Genomic DNA, 18,214 nt, shown 5'->3' with positions numbered 1-18,214 from the left:
AAAAACCCGACCACCTTTGTTCATAAAGGATGGCCGTCGTTTGAAGGCTCATTGTGATGGTGTTAATCCTTAAGCCTTGTTGAGATGGGGCTAGTTTAGTAGCCGCAAGGGCTAGCGACTTGAAAACTACTCTACATGCACAGTGTGAACGGAAAGTTAGTTAACTTCCCTCCAATTTATTCTAGTGACAGCACTTATTTGACGGGGACGTCACCTTGCAGCTAGGACTAGCGGCTACTAAACTAATCCCGTGTCAACAAGACTTTAAGCAATGTAGTTCAGTTCCATGCTTTAAGATTCGTTTAAGTAAACACCTAAGCAAGATCCTGTAATGTCTGCCATTTATTTTGTATTATTTATTTATTTATTTATTAGTTTGTTATTATTTGTCTGGTTGTTTATTATCATTTGCTTGATTCATTTATTATTAGTTATCTGTCAATTCATTATTATTTTCTATTTACCTGTTGGTTTATTATCTATCTACGCATTTATTCATCTTATTTAATATTTATGTTATTATAACTTTTATGCATTCATTTATTTATTTATATATTTATCATTATTATATTTTTTTCGTATCCGACCTAGTTATGGACCAAACGGTCTCCTGTCGGTATGCTCCTCCTTTGTAATCCTTTGTAATTCAGCTAAATGGAATCATCAGGTGACAGTCGTTAAGTCTACATCAGTCTCTGCCTCGTGCCGTTCACACCCTCCGCCCAGCGCTCCCTACGAGAAAGTAATACAACATGGCACACACCAGAAACAGCAACAGCTCCAAGACACTTGAAAATATGGCGGAGAGTCTCGTGAAAGCAAGAGAAGAGGACAGACAGTTCCTGATGCAAGCAAGGAAAGAAGACCAGCAGTTTCTAAGCGAGCTAAAAGCGATAGTCATACAATAAAGGCTGGAGATACAAGATCTCAAATCGACTATAGTTAATCTCCAAGCTAGAGTGAAAGACCTAGAGTAGTACACGAGGAGAGAAGATATCATCATCAGTGGTTTAAAGATTGTGAAAACGTATTCGGAAGCCGTGAAAGGTGATTCCGACTATAGTGTGGATAACAGTGGACGGAACATTGTAGAAAATCAAGTGATCCATTCTCTAAGTAACAAGGGAATACAGATCAGAAACACAGAGATATCAGCTTGCCATACACTGGGAAAAAGAAAACAGGACGGTACCCAAAATGTAATCGTGAGATTCGTATCAAGTCGAAGGTGAACGTGCTGAAAAACGCCAAGAAACTGAAGGGGACGGGCATCTACGTGAATGAGCACCTGACGAAACGAACCGGAGAGATTGCCAAAACAGCACGCGACATGAGGAAACAAGGGAAGATCATCTCGACATGGACAAGAGACTGCAAGGTGTATATCAAGTGCAGGGATGAAAAAGTACATCAGGTAAGTAGTCTTGAACAATTAGTTGAATTTCAATACTTAACATTCCCTAGTCTCCTATCACAAACATAACCGTGAACACTACAACTAACACAAAAACAAACATAACAAAAAACTGTTCTTTATGCCATACCCTTGTCCCTACCAATCACCTCAAATGTACATTATGCAAATATTTACATCATTTCATGTGTGTAAATATAACCGTAAATACTGCCAAAAAAAAATCAGAAACTGGTTCTGCACAGACTGCTCAAAAACATTTCCCTATCATGCCATCTCAAACACAGAAATTGATTTTTTGTTTTCCGCGCCAAATCTCGCATCAAAAAACCTAGATGTATATACCGTAATTAAGAAGTATAAAGAAATAGACAAAATATCAGAAAAGGAATTTTCGATATTCAATCACAATAATACCCAAAATGACCCCGAATTAAATTTCTACTCAAAACTAACAAAAGACAGTGATTACAATAGTGATACACAATTTGACACAGTATTTCGTGATATTGATGGTTTCACACTAATTCACATTAATTAATTATATTAATTATATTAATTATATTATCAGAAAATTGACTGTTATCTCAAGTTACTCAATAAAAGCTTTGACGTTATAGTGATAAGCGAAACATGGATTGACCCAGGATGTCTAGTTAACTTCCAACAAGTCTATACTCCCTACAGTGTTAATAGACAGATCCAAAAAGGCGGCGGAGTTTCTATCTTCATAAAAAAATCAATTTCATGCAAACTAATAAATCAATCCACTTATTCGCATGAAAACCTATATGATTGCGTAGCCGTTGAGATTTTCAGTAAAAAAAAAATACCGTCATAACAGGTATCTACAGAAAGCCAGGCACGATCATTAATGGGTTCACAAATATGCTTGAAGAAATCATAACTCCATTTAGAAATAAAAACCTATATCTCTGTGGGGACTTCAACATAGATTTACTCAAGTATGAGACTCACGAAGAAACAAGATACTTTACAGATATGATTTTCTCTTTAGGTATATATCATTTGATAAATAAAACCAACCCGAATAACAAAAACAATATACAAACAGTGCATACGCTCAGTGATGAATTATGCGAGTCCTGCATGGGCTCCTAATCTCAGTGAGACACACCACAACACCCTTCAAATCATACAATACAAAGCCCTAAAAACAATTACAGGCTGCACAAATACAACACCTACAGACCATTTACACCATGAAACAAAAGTCCTCAAAGTCAAGGACCACCTCGACATGAGAGGCACACAAACACTTTCCGCAGCCACCACAAACACATCACACCCGCTACACTACATAGCAGAACACCCACACACACCAAGAAACATTAAAACAACACCCAAAGACCTTTATCACACACAGATACTCTCTTCTCTTCCTCCACAACCACCAAATACCAGCCTCCAGAAACATATTCATAATCATATCACTCACCGCTCCATTAACACACTGAAAGACAACATAATGCTGCATGCCAGACCCCCTGATATCCACCCTTCTGGATCCTCTCTCCCACGAAAGGACGGATCCGGGACATAATCCCTCCCGGACACAATCCTCCCGGACACAATCCCCCGGACAAAATACCTCCGGACAATATCCCTCCTGGACAGAATCCCTCCACAAAAGCGAGCGGGCTGGACAAAATCCCCACACATTATTTAGATTAGCAGCTCTCCCATTATATATCATCACATGCAAAACAATTAAAATTATACCTTACCTTACCGAGGTGCTAATGAATACAGTACAGACATTTATACACTTGTTTGAATAAATCATTTGTGAAAAGAGTTTTTTGCTTCACTACTACACCTTACAAACATATGTGAAAACATTAGATATATTAAAATACATAAATAAACATATACTCACGTATACAGTCAAATATTATATGAGAATATATATCAAAATACATTAATATATTAAAATACATGAATAGACATATACTCTAGGAGGGATTCTGTCCAGGGGTGATATTGTCTTAGGGGGATTCTGTCCAGGAGTGATATTGTCAGGAGGGATTTTGTCCGGGGGGATTGTGTCCAGGAGGGATTATGTCCGGAAGCCGAAAGGACAGAGTCCACCTGGCCAGACTGCGGTGCGGCCACCACCCAGCACTTCTAAGCTACCAGAAGAGGCTGGATGACCGCATTGTGAACAGCTGCCCAGGATGTAACATTTCACCCCATACCATACAACACATAATGGAAGACTGCACAACATACACTCTATAAAGGATTTGTAGGAAAACCTAGTTTCGGCTGTGGCATTCCTTGGGGAGACGGGACTGCTCGGACAGACAGTCTAGGGAACGACTACAACAACAACAACAAATACAAGTGAAACAATGATAGATAACATTTTCAACAATATTGTAAACTCCGAGATTCATAGTGGTAGCTTAATAAGTGACATAAGTGACCATCTACCGGTATTCACTATCAATCCAAAAGAAATGCACTGCATAACAAAACCCAGAATCGCACTAAAACGTAAAATTGACGAATATAGTATTGCAAAATTAAATCAGTGCTTAAAAGAAGAAAATTGGGATCAGGTTTACGAGTCACAAAATGCCAATCTATCACATAACGAACTTGTAAGCATTATCATGAGTAATGTAAACAAATGCTGCCTAGAGAGAGAAGTAGAAATAAAACTATATGACGTAAACTCAAAACCATGGTTTACAAACGGTCTTAAGAACGCGTGTCGAAAGAAAAACCAACTTTACAAGAAATCTATTAAAAGCAAGTCCTTGACAGACGAAAACAAATACAAAGCGTACAAAAACAAACTTACAACAATTTTACGCAACTGCGAAAAAAATACTATGACACACTGCTTGAAAATTATAAAGGTAATATAAAAAAGACATGGGAAGTAATAAACAACTTAACTAGGCCCAAAAATAATAACAACGATGAATTCATAGACATTATCAAAAACGGAAAAACTAAAAAAGAAGTGGCAAACGAATTTAATGAATTTTTCTCCCATGTAGGACCTAACCTCGCGAAACAAATAAAGACAGCACATCAAACTTATGAGACCTTTTTGAAACACCGAATAAATAACACTATGTTTTTAAAACCCGTCACGGAAAACGAACTTATGAACACAGTAAAATCGATGCAGAACAAGAAATCACTCGATTGCACAGGAATCAATATGAACCTCGTAAAACAGATTATGCCTATCATCAAAAATCATTTTATGACAATATTCAATCAATCATTTGAACAAGGAATATTTCCAGATGCAATGAAAATAGCGAATGTAATACCGATATTCAAACCAGCCGACAAATCAAGTTATAATAACTACAGAACAATTTCACTATTACCACAGTTTTCCAAAATTCTTGAAGTTATTCACAATTCGCCTTGACTCATTTCTAAAAAAAAAAATGACGTCATTCACCATAGTCAATATGGATTTCAACGAAATCTTTCAACGTCAACAGCAGTAATGGAATTAATTGAAGAGATAACTAACAATATAGAACAAAAGAAAAAGACAACCGGCATATCTATTGATCTAAAAAAGGCATTTGACACAGTAAATCATGAAATCCTAATTCGAAAGGCCGAATAGTATGGGCTAAGAGGTAAGGTTAAAAAGTTATATAAAAAAAAAAAAAAACAGGAAACAATATGTAGCCATTGAGGAAGAAAGATCACATATTCTACCACTTACATGCGGAGTACCTCAAGGTTCAGTTCTAGGACCCAAGCTATTCTTATTATACATTAATGACATTACAAATGTATCCAACCTTATGAAATTTATACTGTTCGTTGACGATACCACCATTCTATGCTCTGATATAAATTCCAACAAACTGATCAAGACAATAAATGAAGAATTATGTCAGTTATCTAACTGGTTTTCAGCCAATAAACTATCCTTAAATGTATCAACAACTAACTACCTGCTTTTCTACAAAAATAATGAAAGCACTAAGCCGATCAAAATAAACAACGAAATTATTGAAAAGGCGTCCGTCAGTAAATTCCTAGGTGTGTATTTAGACGATCAACTTAGTTGGAAACATCATATAAATCACGTGATAAATAAGATGTCCAAAACTCTAGGAATAATGCATAAAATGAGAAATATCCTCAATGAAAATACCCTACGTACCATTTACTGTAGTCTACTACTACCATACCTAAACTATTGTTCAGAAATTTGGGGTAATACTTATGAAACTAATCTTCAATGCATAATTATCTCACAAAAAAAGGCACTGCGTATAATCTGCAATGTAGGTTGTTTAGAACATACAAATAATTTATCTAAAAAAGTAAATCTACTGAAATTCATGGACTTGATAAAGTACAAAACCGCCATTGTTATGCACCAAATCTACAATAAACAAATGAATCAAAACATATTGAAATTTTACTCACCTTACGAAACAAGCTATGCGACCAGGCATACAAACGACTTCTTTAAAACTCAATACACAACAACCAAAAAATGCCAATACTTATCTATCATAGGTATTAACACATGGAATAAACTTGAAAAGGAATTACCTAATACAAAATGTTTATCAACATTCAAACTATATTCAAAAAAGTCATTAGTCTATAAGTACTAGTATAGTGAACATTTCAGGTCCATTTCATAATTGTATTCATGGAGAAACTGTCATGTACCACCCAAGTCTGACGCTCTTTTTTTTTTTTTCATGCAGGTGACAGTGACCCGGATCCGCGCAGTAAGCAATTATCGTCCCGTCAACAATCGACCTGACCTCTCACTTCTCACCTGACCCCCACAAGATGCGATGCTCACATGTGACCCCGATTCCTACGTGAGGTCGGAGTTTACAAAGGATTACAAAGGCGGAGCATGCCGACAGGAGACCTTTTGATCCATATCTAGGTCGGATGCCAAAAAAAAAAAAAAAAAAAAAAAAAAAAAAAAAAATAATATTAATAATAAATCAAAACTATAATAATGTAAAAATAACAAATAAAATACATAAATAAATGCATAGGTATAGTTGAATAACAAACAAAAAGGTAAATAGTAAATGATTATAAATTGACATATAACTAATAATAAATGAAAATCAGACAGACAAATTATAACAAAACAAAAACAAATAATATAACATAAATTATAATCATTACAGCATCTTACTTAGGTATTTATCTAAATGATTCTTAAAGCTTCGAACTGAACTACATTGCACTACCTGTGCAGGAAGTTTATTCCATTCATTAACTACACGGTTGGCAAAGTTGTTTCTACCTACTTCCAAATTGAATCTATTTCCGGACAGTTTGAGACCATTGTTTCTTGTCTGATTCTCATTCAATGTGAAAATTTGGTCACTTTTGATGTTGCCAATTCCCTTTAAAATCTTAAAGACCTGTATCAAGTCACCTCTGAGTCTACGCTTTTTTAGGGAAAACAGATTCATGTGCTTAAGTCGATTTTCGTATGATTTATTTTTGATATTTGGAATCAGTTTTGTGGCTCGCCGTTGTACTTTTTCCAGTCTGTCAATGTCTTTAATGAGATTCGGTGACCATACGGAAACAGCATATTCCAAATGTGGACGAACTAACGATTTATATAGCTTGTTAATGAGTGATGGACTTTTGAAATCAAAAGATCGCGCAATCAATCCCAGAATCTTATTTGCTTTCTCAGAGGCTGAAATACACTGCTTGGATGATTTGAGGTCGTTACTGATAATTACGCCGAGATCTTTTTCACTATCCACTTTTGTTAACGAATTACCAAATAACTTGTAATCGTACTTGCTGTTATTTTTACCTATGTGCATTACCTTGCATTTACTTGTGTTAAATTTCATTAGCCACTTTTCAGACCATTGCTGTAATTGATCTAAATCTTCTTGAATATCTAATTGGTTTGAGTGATCATTTGCCACTCCGCACAGTTTTGTATCATCAACAAATTTGGAAACAGTAGATTTTAGTCCATGGTCTATATCATTTATATATACTATGAATAGAAGTGGCCCAAGAACGGAACCCTGAGGAACTCCACTTGCAACACTTTTCCATCCAGAAGTTTTTCCATTTAAAACAACTCTCTGTTTTCGACCATTCAACCAATTACTAGTCCAACCTAATAGGCTACCACTTATTCCATGCAAAGCTAGTTTAGTAAGTAGTCTTTCGTGTGGGACGGTATCAAAAGCTTTTGCAAAGTCTAGATATATTAAATCTATATTGTTTCTTTTGTCATAATTCGAGATAACTGTGTTGTAGAATTCGAGTAAGTTAGTCACGCAAGAACGTTTCCGTCTGAAACCATGCTGGCTATCATTTATCAAACGGTTACTTTCTAAATGATGTTCGATAGCATCTCTGATGATAGTTTCCATTATTTTTCCTACGATTGAAGTCAAACGTATAGGCCTATACTTATTTGGTTTCTTTTTGTCACCTTTTTTGAATATGGGAGTAACGTTAGCTAGCTTCCATTCTCTTGGGACATCTCCGGATATGATGGATTTCTTGAAAATAATTTCTAATGGAACAACAATCTCATTTTTCATTTCCTTTAAGATTCTTGGATGCCAACCGTCAGGCCCTGGTGTTTTATTAACTTTGAGTTTGTCTATACACCTTTTAATTGTTTCTTTTGTTATATTTACCGTAGTGAGTAAGTTTACCCCAGACTTTTCACAGGTTTCAGTTTGGAATTCACTTTGAGGTGTTTCGTTTACGAATACCGAGCTAAAATAATTGTTTAAGATATTACACATTCCTTCATTTGAATATTCAAGTTGACCGTCAGCAGATAATAGTGGACCAATATGATTCCTAACAACCTTTTTATCTCTAATGTAACTATAGAATTCTTTGGGATTCTCTTTGGATTTATCAGCGATGTTCATTTCGTATTGTCGTTTTCTTTTTCGTATTGTCTTTTTTAAATCTCTCTGTATTGATACATAACTTTCATAGTCATTAGATGCACCCGAGCACTTATATTTCTTATAAGCCTGTCTCTTTTTAGCAATACTTTTTTCAGTTTCTTTGTCGAGCCACTTTGGGCGAGCTTGATTTGGGGGACGTCTGTCCTTAAAAGGAATGTAAGTTTGAATCATCTTAGTGAGCGTATTTTGAAATATTTCCCACATCTGATCTACAGGCCTTTCGTTTAATTTTGCCTCCCAATCTGTAAGCTGAAGCTCCTGACGTAGTTCTATGAACTGAGCTTTACTGAAATCGGGTATTTTAGAAGCACAAGTATCTATTCTAAAATTGTTTAGGAGTTTGAATCTGACTAAATTGTGATCGCTATTTGCAACAGATTCACCGACTTCTACATCAGTTACCATGCTTTCGCGGCTAGTGATCAATAAATCGAGCAAGTTTCCATATCTTGTGGGCTCTTTTACATGCTGAATTAAGTAATTTTCACCAAGAAAATCAATCAAGCGATTACCTATATGGCCATGTTCAAGGGTCATCCAATCAATGTCAGTAAAATTGAAATCACCCATTATCAATAAATCCCGGTTGCAGAAACTAGACAGTTCTTGAAATAACAGTTTGTCGTCTGCTAATGATAATGTCTTTGGCCTATATATTACACCTATATTCATTTTTTGTCCATTTGTTAGGGTTAACTCAACCCACAAACTGTCATATGCATCCTGTTTCACTTTCTCTAAAACACAAGCATGAACATTGTTTTTAACGTACAATAGAACACCCCCACCTTTCTTGTGGTTTCTATCCTGATGAAAGTGTTTAAATCCCACAATATTAAATTCAGCTTCGAACTCTGTACCATTTAACCATGTCTCAGTTATTCCTATCATATCGAGATTTTCGCTTTTGACATACGCCTGTATTTCTTGAAATTTGTTCCTAATACTACGAGCATTAAAGTACATAGTTTTAAGAAACTCGTGATTATTTCTTTTTGCCACATTTTGAGTTTCAATATCATGTCTTATATTATCATTTTGTTTTTTATTTATGCCTTGCTCTATATTATTATTATTTGGTCCTTCATTGACATTCAATGCCACATTAACATTTCTCCTATCAAAATTAAAATTTCCCCCATCACGGACATCTGGTCGATTACGGTCATCCGATCTATTTTGTACATTTTGTCCCCCTACGTCACCGTGATTCACGCCGGCCTCCCATCGTTCAGTGACATTATGTCCGGCATCCCTTTCTAAAATTATATTTTGTCCTCCAGTGACATTATATCCTACCGTGATATTTTTTCCTCCACTATAATTACATCCCATCGTGATCTTTTGTCTTCCACTGTCATTACATCCTATCTTGATATTTTGGCCTTCATTGACATTCTGTCCGGTATCTCTTCCTAAAATTATATTTTGTCCTTCACTGACATTATATCCTACCGTGATATTTTCTCCTCCATTATCATTACATCCTATCGTGATATTTTGTTCTCCACTATCATTATTTCCCATCGTGATCTTTTGTCCTCCACTGTCATTACATCCCATTGTGACATTTTGTCCTATGACATTACATCCTAATGTGTCATATCGTCCTCTAGCGACATTACATCCTATCATGATATTTTGGCCTTCATTGACATTCTGTCCAGTATCCCTTCCTAAAATTACATTTTGGCCTTCAATGACATTATATCCTACCGTGATATTTTCTCCTCCATTATCATTACATCCTATCGTGATATTTTGTTCTCCACTATCATTACTTCCCATCGTGATCTTTTGTCCTCCACTGTCATTACATCCCATTGTGACATTTTGGCCTATGACATTATATCCTAATGTGACATTTCGTCCTCTAGCGACATTAAATCCTAAAATTATATTTTGTCCTATACTGGTACATTGTTCTACATTAATGCTATACTCTACACTGTTTTCCCAAGTAGATTCTATTTCCCCTTCCCTTTGGCCTTCTACCCTAAAAAAGGAGCTAGTTCATTACAAACTCCCACAATGAGGTTTGTAAGAACATCTTTGCCTCTGCGGGTAAGGTGGATCCCATCAGAAGCGTAAAGGTCATGGCGCCTAGAAAAGAGATACCAAGGATCAAGAAAGTGGTATCCCAATTGTGTGCACAACTGCGATATCCTATCATTGATCCCTATGGCTCTACTGTTCCAACACGAACCTGCGTAGATCCTCGGGAGGATCCCACAGACTACGTGACGGCTCCCACGTTCCTTCATCTCCTGAAGGAGGACCTTGTAATTCCGAACAAGCTCCTCTGATCTCACCCTACCTACATCGTTACTTCCCGTATGAATAATTGTAACCGTGTTCTTCCGTCCTTGCTCCCTGATGGACCGGGTACAATCAACGATCCCACGGCCCGGTTGACATACAAGCTTGCAACGTCGCTTAGTCTTTCGCTGCAGGATGTCGTCATAGCCTCGAACCATGGAGTCCCCCACCACCAAGAACTCCTGGTTTTCAGCCACTTCATCCTCCAGTAGAGCAAAACGATTGACTAGAGCCAGCGGTTGCTCCACAGGGCACACGTCTACCGAAAGCGGGCTCGACAAACGGGACCCCACGGAGCGCCACTCGCTCATGGCAGTGACAGTAGGTGAAGAAGTGGAACGCTCTTTGGGTTGTGGGGAGGGTTCACTCTTCTCACGGAGCGCACTCCTGAGAAGCCGAATTTCCTCCTCACACATCCTGAGACGGACCTCTAGGTTCACGCAACCTTCACAAGCCATTCCGCTCCCCCTTTAGCAATAAAAACGGCAAAGAGAAAATACAAATCAACAACAACAAAAATCAAAGCGGTCTCTAATAAACTAAATACGCGAAGCTTACTCTGCTTACCTTATACTATTTCTCCTACCTTTGGAGTACGGTAACAGAAAACTGTTTTGAAATTAAATAGAACCCTGCACTTTATATTATATCTGTAACTGTATAGCGCTATACGTATACAATTACAAAAACACAACACAATCACTTAACACTATTCGGAGATATAAAATTCACAGGTATTCGTTAGCTGGTGTCTGTGTAGAAAAACGAGGTCTCTAGCTGAGGTCACGAGCGGACTGAGCTGAGGTCACGAGCGGACTGAGCTGAGGTCACATCTCATTGAAAAAAAATGATAATAATAATAAAATAAGTAAATGAATAAATATATATATATATATATATATATATATATGTATGTATCAAACTAACATGTAACAAAAATAAATAAGTAAAAAAAAAAATTATTTCCTTAAAGGAGGAGCAATTCCCCATAAACTTTGCTTCACGCTCTCCCTTTTCAACAAGTAATTTTGTAAACAATTTGTATATATGTATGTATAGATTGTGTTTCATTTTGTTGAATAAACCTTAACTAACTAATTAACTATATCGCAAAATAATGGGGTAAGGAGTGTTACAGAAAGGCTGCCACCTTCCATGGACCGAACACGAGACTCCCAATTGCCGGTGGGTGAGCTTACCGATTAATTACACTGCGGTCGCCTCCAGTGATTAATCGCAAATATCACTCATAACGTTCCCTCTACCTCACTTTCCACCAAACACCCCAACCCCTACTCCCTCCGCCAGTGTCAAGTCTGGGTGTGTGTACCTCTATGGGATCCAACTCACTGCACCACCTTACATATCAAGGGTACTTGAAGAATCCTCCAGTATATTTGTGACGAATATGATTAGTAAACTAGTGATAGAAGCAGAAAACACCGCCGGTGCACAAGGGCTGCAACAAGATCAAATCTAATGTATTATATTTCCATGGACCGCTCGTACGGAGATAGTTGTCAATTGATACTGATGATGCTATGCACACATCATATCATACCTTTGAGATATCCATAGGCAATGGGAAACTGAGATCCTACAATGTTTACTCTGCTCCAGGAAAAATCAATCTCTCCGTCCTCCCCCCACTCACGTCTCACAGTGTGATCTACATGGGGGATTTCAACGCCCTGCACTCTGCCCTAGGAGGTTCTGTTAATCAAGATAGATCGCCTCACGGCAGCCAGAGCAGGATACACAAAATATATCCGCATTTATTGTAGATTTGTTCATCAAGAACTTAGGGGTGGAGGGTACCAAAACTGAATAAAAGTCCCTGGCGTCAGACTTTTTGTAAGTAAATTCGTCTACTGTGGTTCAGCAATGCAGCATTGTAGCCTATGAATGATTCACCATGGTCTTGCCCAGTGTCAACGGAAAGTTGTGCTACAACGCCCAAAGAGCTCAATGCCCTCCAGCACCAGCAACAAACCAAGTCCATAGGATCACGGACCAGAAGTCAAACCAGAGCTTCCACCTCTCTCCTTGTTCTGTGACTGATGACTTCTCCCAGTGACCTTCCACAGGGGGTTAAAATTGACCTTTCCCTCTTTCCTCAGTAACCTTTCCCAGGGACTCCCATTGACCTTTCCTACTTCTCACAGTGACCTCAACCAAGAACTCCCCTTGCACTCCCCTACTTCTCCCAGTGACATCACCCAAGGAGTCCCGATGACCTATCCAAATCTCCTTGATAAGCAATACAAGTCTTTCTGCAGAAATTATTCTTCACTAGAACTTCGCCTACAGCAACCCTTCAAGATATATAGTTATAGTTCTTCTCACCCTCTGAGAGAGGGAAAAAAACTTGAGTTATCGGTGTTTGTGTCAACAGTTTTACTGTTGCATAGATTGATTATAATCGTTGGCATTCATCAGCGCCTATGACATAACCCTTTCACGTGATACTGAAATCATGAATGATCATCACAGGTGAGAAATGTAGTAACACATTTGTAAATCACAACTAACACCACAGTCAGACCAAAGAAAGAGTTACATACATATACCAAAGGCTTCTCCCCCTTACAACGGGGTTAGCCAAAAAGAAAAAGGCATCGAAAGCATTCCCACCCATTCCATCCCCTTCATATTCCACTCTCCTCCACCCTCCCTCTCATCTTGGCACCTCCTGGATAACGGGTCATCCCTGCATCCTGTCCACAGCCCTGGGCCAGAAGTAGTGTCGCAATAAAGAAATAAAGAGTTGAGTAAGCGAAACTATATATGTCATATAAGGGTTGTGGTAATGACGTTTGTTCTTTTTCAAGTTCTTTTCCTTTCGTAAGAGGTTGCTATTTAACACAGCACCCTCCTTCCACTTTGTACTACTGAAGAGGATTGAAGTGAGCAATCGAAATATTTAGTTTCGCTTAATTAACTCTTTCTTTCGTCCGACTGTGGTGTTAGTTGTGATGAATGATCATGTTCAAACCTTGAACAATGAGACTAAAAAGTTATTCTTGACACTGAAGATATTGAATATCAAAATAGCCAAAGCTATTAGCGCAGATGACTTCAATCAAAATTGATTACGTGAGAACCTGTGCCCAAGAAGTGTGTGTGTATATATATGTATATATATGTATATATATATATGTGTGTGTATGTATATATATATTTATATATGTATATAATATGTATATATATGTATATATATATATATATATATATATATGTATATATATATATATATATATATATATGTATATATATGTATATATATATATGTACAAAACAAATCACTAAGGACACGTGACAACAATACTTGCAGAAACCACTTGGAAAATAAAAGAAATTAATACCAAACGTTTTCGTCTATTCAAGATGATGTCTTCAATAGACGAAAACGTTCGGTATTCATTTATTTTATTTTCCAATTGTTTTCTGCAAATATATACATATATATATATATATATATATATATATATATATATATATACATATGTGTGTATATATATATATATATATACATATATATACATACATATATGTATATATATATATATATATATATATATACATATGTGTATATATACATATATATATATATACATATATATACATACATATATGTGTATATATATATATGTATATATATATATATATATATACATTATATATATACATATATATATATATATACATATATATACATACATATATGTATATATATATATATATATATATATATATATATATATTGGAAAACAGCAAACACCAGATTCAATTGAAGGGTTTATTTGCCCGACGTTTCGATTCCCGTCCAGGAATCGTCTTCAGGGGGTATAACGGTTACAAGAATGTGAACTCCTTATGAATCGCTGAAATGGTAAACCTGGGAAAGGTTCACCCTTGCAGTCAATTGTACAACGCATACAATACAAAAATAAAATAAAATAAAATACAATAAAAATAATAAAATACATTACAATGCCAATTACAGTAAAATAAAAATTACAATTTTGAACATAAAACAAACAAAGAAAAAGTGACCATAGGTGACACATAGTAAACAACAACAGGACAACGAGTAAATAGAAGTGCACCAAATGTCCGCACTGAAGAATCAGGAACAAACGACTAAATTAAAAAACAAAAATGCACTACAAAATACTAATAGAAATAAAATGCATGGCTGTGAACAAAAACAAAACAAAAGTGGCAAAAAAAAAAGACTAGCGTGACACAACGTGAATACTTCAGAACATACATTAAGGACCAAATGTCCGGAACGAAATGTCAGGGGGGGGGTAAACGGCTAAATTACAGCCAAACAAGTAAAACCAAACAAAATACAAAGAGTAAATGGCAGTGTGACAAAAAACATCAAAACGAAACCCAAAAGTAAAGGCAGAACATAATTCAAAGACGTAAAAGAAAGAAGGTGGACCAAATGTCCGCCGAAGAAGGAAGTGGTGGACAAGCGGAAAAAGGGGGGCTCAATAACAAATGACTACATTACAAGCAGACAAATAAAAGCAAAGAAGAATGAACGTAGAAAAAGGGAAGCAAACTACAAATGTAACGTCACGGGAAGGGTGGGGGGAGTCGAAGAGGTGCATTGGGAGATCGCTTACGAGAAAGGAAGTCAGCCAAAAGCCAACTGGTGAACAAAAGACAGGTCGAAAAGAAGCAACGGAAAAAAGAAAACAGGACAGAGGAATTAGCCTGTGTTACTCCTCGTGCCTAGATAAATAGGGTTGAGGTCAATGCACCTGTTTATGCAGTTGCTCTTAGTTTCCCATGCTTCGAGGAAAAGTCTTTTCTTTTTATTATTTTCTTTATGTAGAGTTGTAGCTCCATCCCAATCAATCATGTGTTGGTGTTCTGTAGTGTGTTTGTACAGGGCCGATTTCGGATCTTCTCGTCTAACTGCACGTTGGTGTTCCTGTACTCTAGTGGACAGTTTCTTTTGTGTTTCTCCTACGTAAACCGTGTCACAGTCCGTGCAGCTTATTTGGTAAACTACACCGGCCTGTTGAGTAGGTTCTTCGGTGTCTTTTACTTTGGTGAGATTTCTGTGTAAGGTGTTGCGGGGTTTGTGTGCTACTTGTATTCCTTTGTCACGTAAGACTCTAGCAGTGACCTCTGAAGCTCCTTTGATGTAGGGGATAGTGACTCTAGGCGTGATATGTGGTCTCTGTTGTGGGGTCTCGGTGGGTCGTGCTTTTGTCCATTTCCGTATGGTACTGCTGGAATAGCCGTTGTTCCGGAAGACCTGTAAAAGGTGTTTTCTTTCGGCCTTCTTGGATTCCACAGAAGAACAGACTTTATCAGCTCTGTTCCATAAAGTCTTGATGACACTCCTTTTGTGGCAATCTGGATGGTAGCTATCAAAGTCCAACAGTCTATCAGTGTGGGTGGGCTTTCTGTAGACACTTGTACCAAGGGTGTCACCTTCACGCTTGACGCAGACGTCCAGGAACGGCAGTTGGAAATCTTTCTCCAGTTCCATTGTGAATTGAATGGCCGGTTCAACACTGTTGATGTAACTGAAGAAAGGCTCCACGTCCTTGCTGTCCAAAATGGCGAATACATCATCAACGTATCTAGTCCACAGTTTTAGCGAAGTAGGTGCAGCACTTAGAAGTTGAGCTTCCAGTCTTTGCATCACTACTTCAGCCACCACAACTGAAATAGGCGATCCCATCGGTGTGCCCTTACGCTGGTGGTAGGTGTGATCCCTGAAGCGGAAATAAGTGGAGTCAAGGCACAGGGATATGAGTCTCATGAGTTCTGACACGGAAAGTTTCTGGTTATCCAAGAATCCCCGGTTGTCCTCCATGGCCGACTTCAGCGCACTTTTGGCCAAATCTCGTGGGATGGACGTAAACATGGACTGAACATCAAAGGAAACCAAGACATCCCCACTCCTTAAGTTAAGTCCTTTGATTCTTTCAATGAAGTCAGCTGAATTCTGAAGCATATGTGGTGAATCAGTCACTAGAGGTCTGAGAAGTTTAGCCAAGTACGAAGCAAGATGGTATGTCGGAGAATTTCTAAAAGCTACTATGGGTCGAAGGGGAATATTTTCTTTGTGGACTTTTGGTAACCCATAGAACTTAGGGATGGTAGAATCTCCTGGCCTCATTTTCTTCCACTCGACATCATTTATGATCCGATTTTCTCTGAGTTCTTTCAGTCGTTTGTTCCTGATTCTTCTGTGCGGACATTTGGTGCACTTCTATTTACTCGTTGTCCTGTTGTTGTTTACTATGTGTCACCTATGGTCACTTTTTCTTTGTTTGTTTTATGTTCAAAATTGTAATTTTTATTTTACTGTAATTGGCATTGTAATGTATTTTATTATTTTTATTGTATTTTATTTTATTTTATTTTTGTATTGTATGCGTTGTACAATTGACTGCAAGGGTGAACCTTTCCCAGGTTTACCATTTCAGCGATTCATAAGGAGTTCACATTCTTGTAACCGTTATACCCCCTGAAGACGATTCCTGGACGGGAATCGAAACGTCGGGCAAATAAACCCTTCAATTGAATCTGGTGTTTGCTGTTTTCCAATATGGATCCCAGATTCCAAATCTTCTCTTATATATATATGTGTGTGTGTGTGTGTGTGTGTGTGTGTGTGTTTTGCCCCCGTTAGGCAAGCTTATTCAGACGAAGAAACCTTCCGGCAGTCAAAGTGTCAACCCTTTGTGAAGTAAGGTGTTTCCTCTTAAATGAATAAATTGTCTTGGAAGGAGCAAAATGAGAAAGAAAACGGTAATCACGAATAGGTATTCAATATCTGTTTACATCATTCAGAGAAGTTGTTTATTTATTTGTTTATCTATTCATTCATCTATTCATCTATTCCTATTTATTTATCTTGATATATGGGTGCTTATTAAAAGGACTTTGAGCGGGTGCTTGAAAAGACTCCCGTCATGTTAAGCCTGAGACTATAGGAGTGGCACCATCATGGAAGGCGCTACACCAAAGGTTTCTCATAAAACACTGTCTCTTGTTGCTTGTCCACTGATATCATAAACGGGGATATGTTTATCTTGGACAAGAAGAACAAGAACAAGAACAAGATACAGCGAAGACATATCCGAGCTGACTTCGCCGTGATCTCTCTGAACTCATTATTTCCGTGTTAAAGACTCGAACCATAGGCAACAAATGATGACTCTCTCCCTCTCTCTCTCTCTCTCTCTCTCTCTCTCTCTCTCTCTCTCTCTCTCTCTCTCTCTCTCTCTTTGCATCTGCATAATTGGGAATTTTTTAAAGAGAAAATAAGGTTTTACATGTAGATACAAGCTTATATTAAAGTGTGTATTCGTATGCGCAATATGAACTACAGTCAGTACAGGTGTTTACTTTAATGAGAACAAGAACAAGATACAGCGAAGACATATCCGAGCACTATGAACCTGGAGCTGACTTCGCCGTGATCTCTCTCTGAACTCATTATTTCCGTGTTAAAGAGTCGAATCATAACCAGCGAATG

General features: G+C 37.4%; 1 protein-coding gene across 1 annotated transcript; it reads right to left on the bottom strand.

The window, feature by feature from the left end:
- Window positions 1-683: 683 nt before the first annotated feature.
- On the bottom strand, window positions 684-16,849 carry LOC143034804 (uncharacterized). Its single transcript, XM_076201150.1, has 2 exons — window positions 16,391-16,849; window positions 684-788 (listed from the first exon to the last, which is right to left on the bottom strand). The coding sequence occupies exons 1-2, from the start codon at window positions 16,847-16,849 to the stop codon at window positions 684-686; spliced, it is 564 nt and encodes a 187-aa protein (XP_076057265.1).
- Window positions 16,850-18,214: the final 1,365 nt, after the last annotated feature.

Source organism: Oratosquilla oratoria, chromosome 18 (assembly GCF_046742065.1).
Source record: "Oratosquilla oratoria isolate Oo_2021 chromosome 18, ASM4674206v1, whole genome shotgun sequence".
In the NCBI taxonomy this organism is placed as follows: Eukaryota; Metazoa; Arthropoda; class Malacostraca; order Stomatopoda; family Squillidae; genus Oratosquilla; species Oratosquilla oratoria.
Note: the sequence above shows the minus strand (reverse complement) of the source record. Positions and strands in the feature narration are given on the sequence as shown.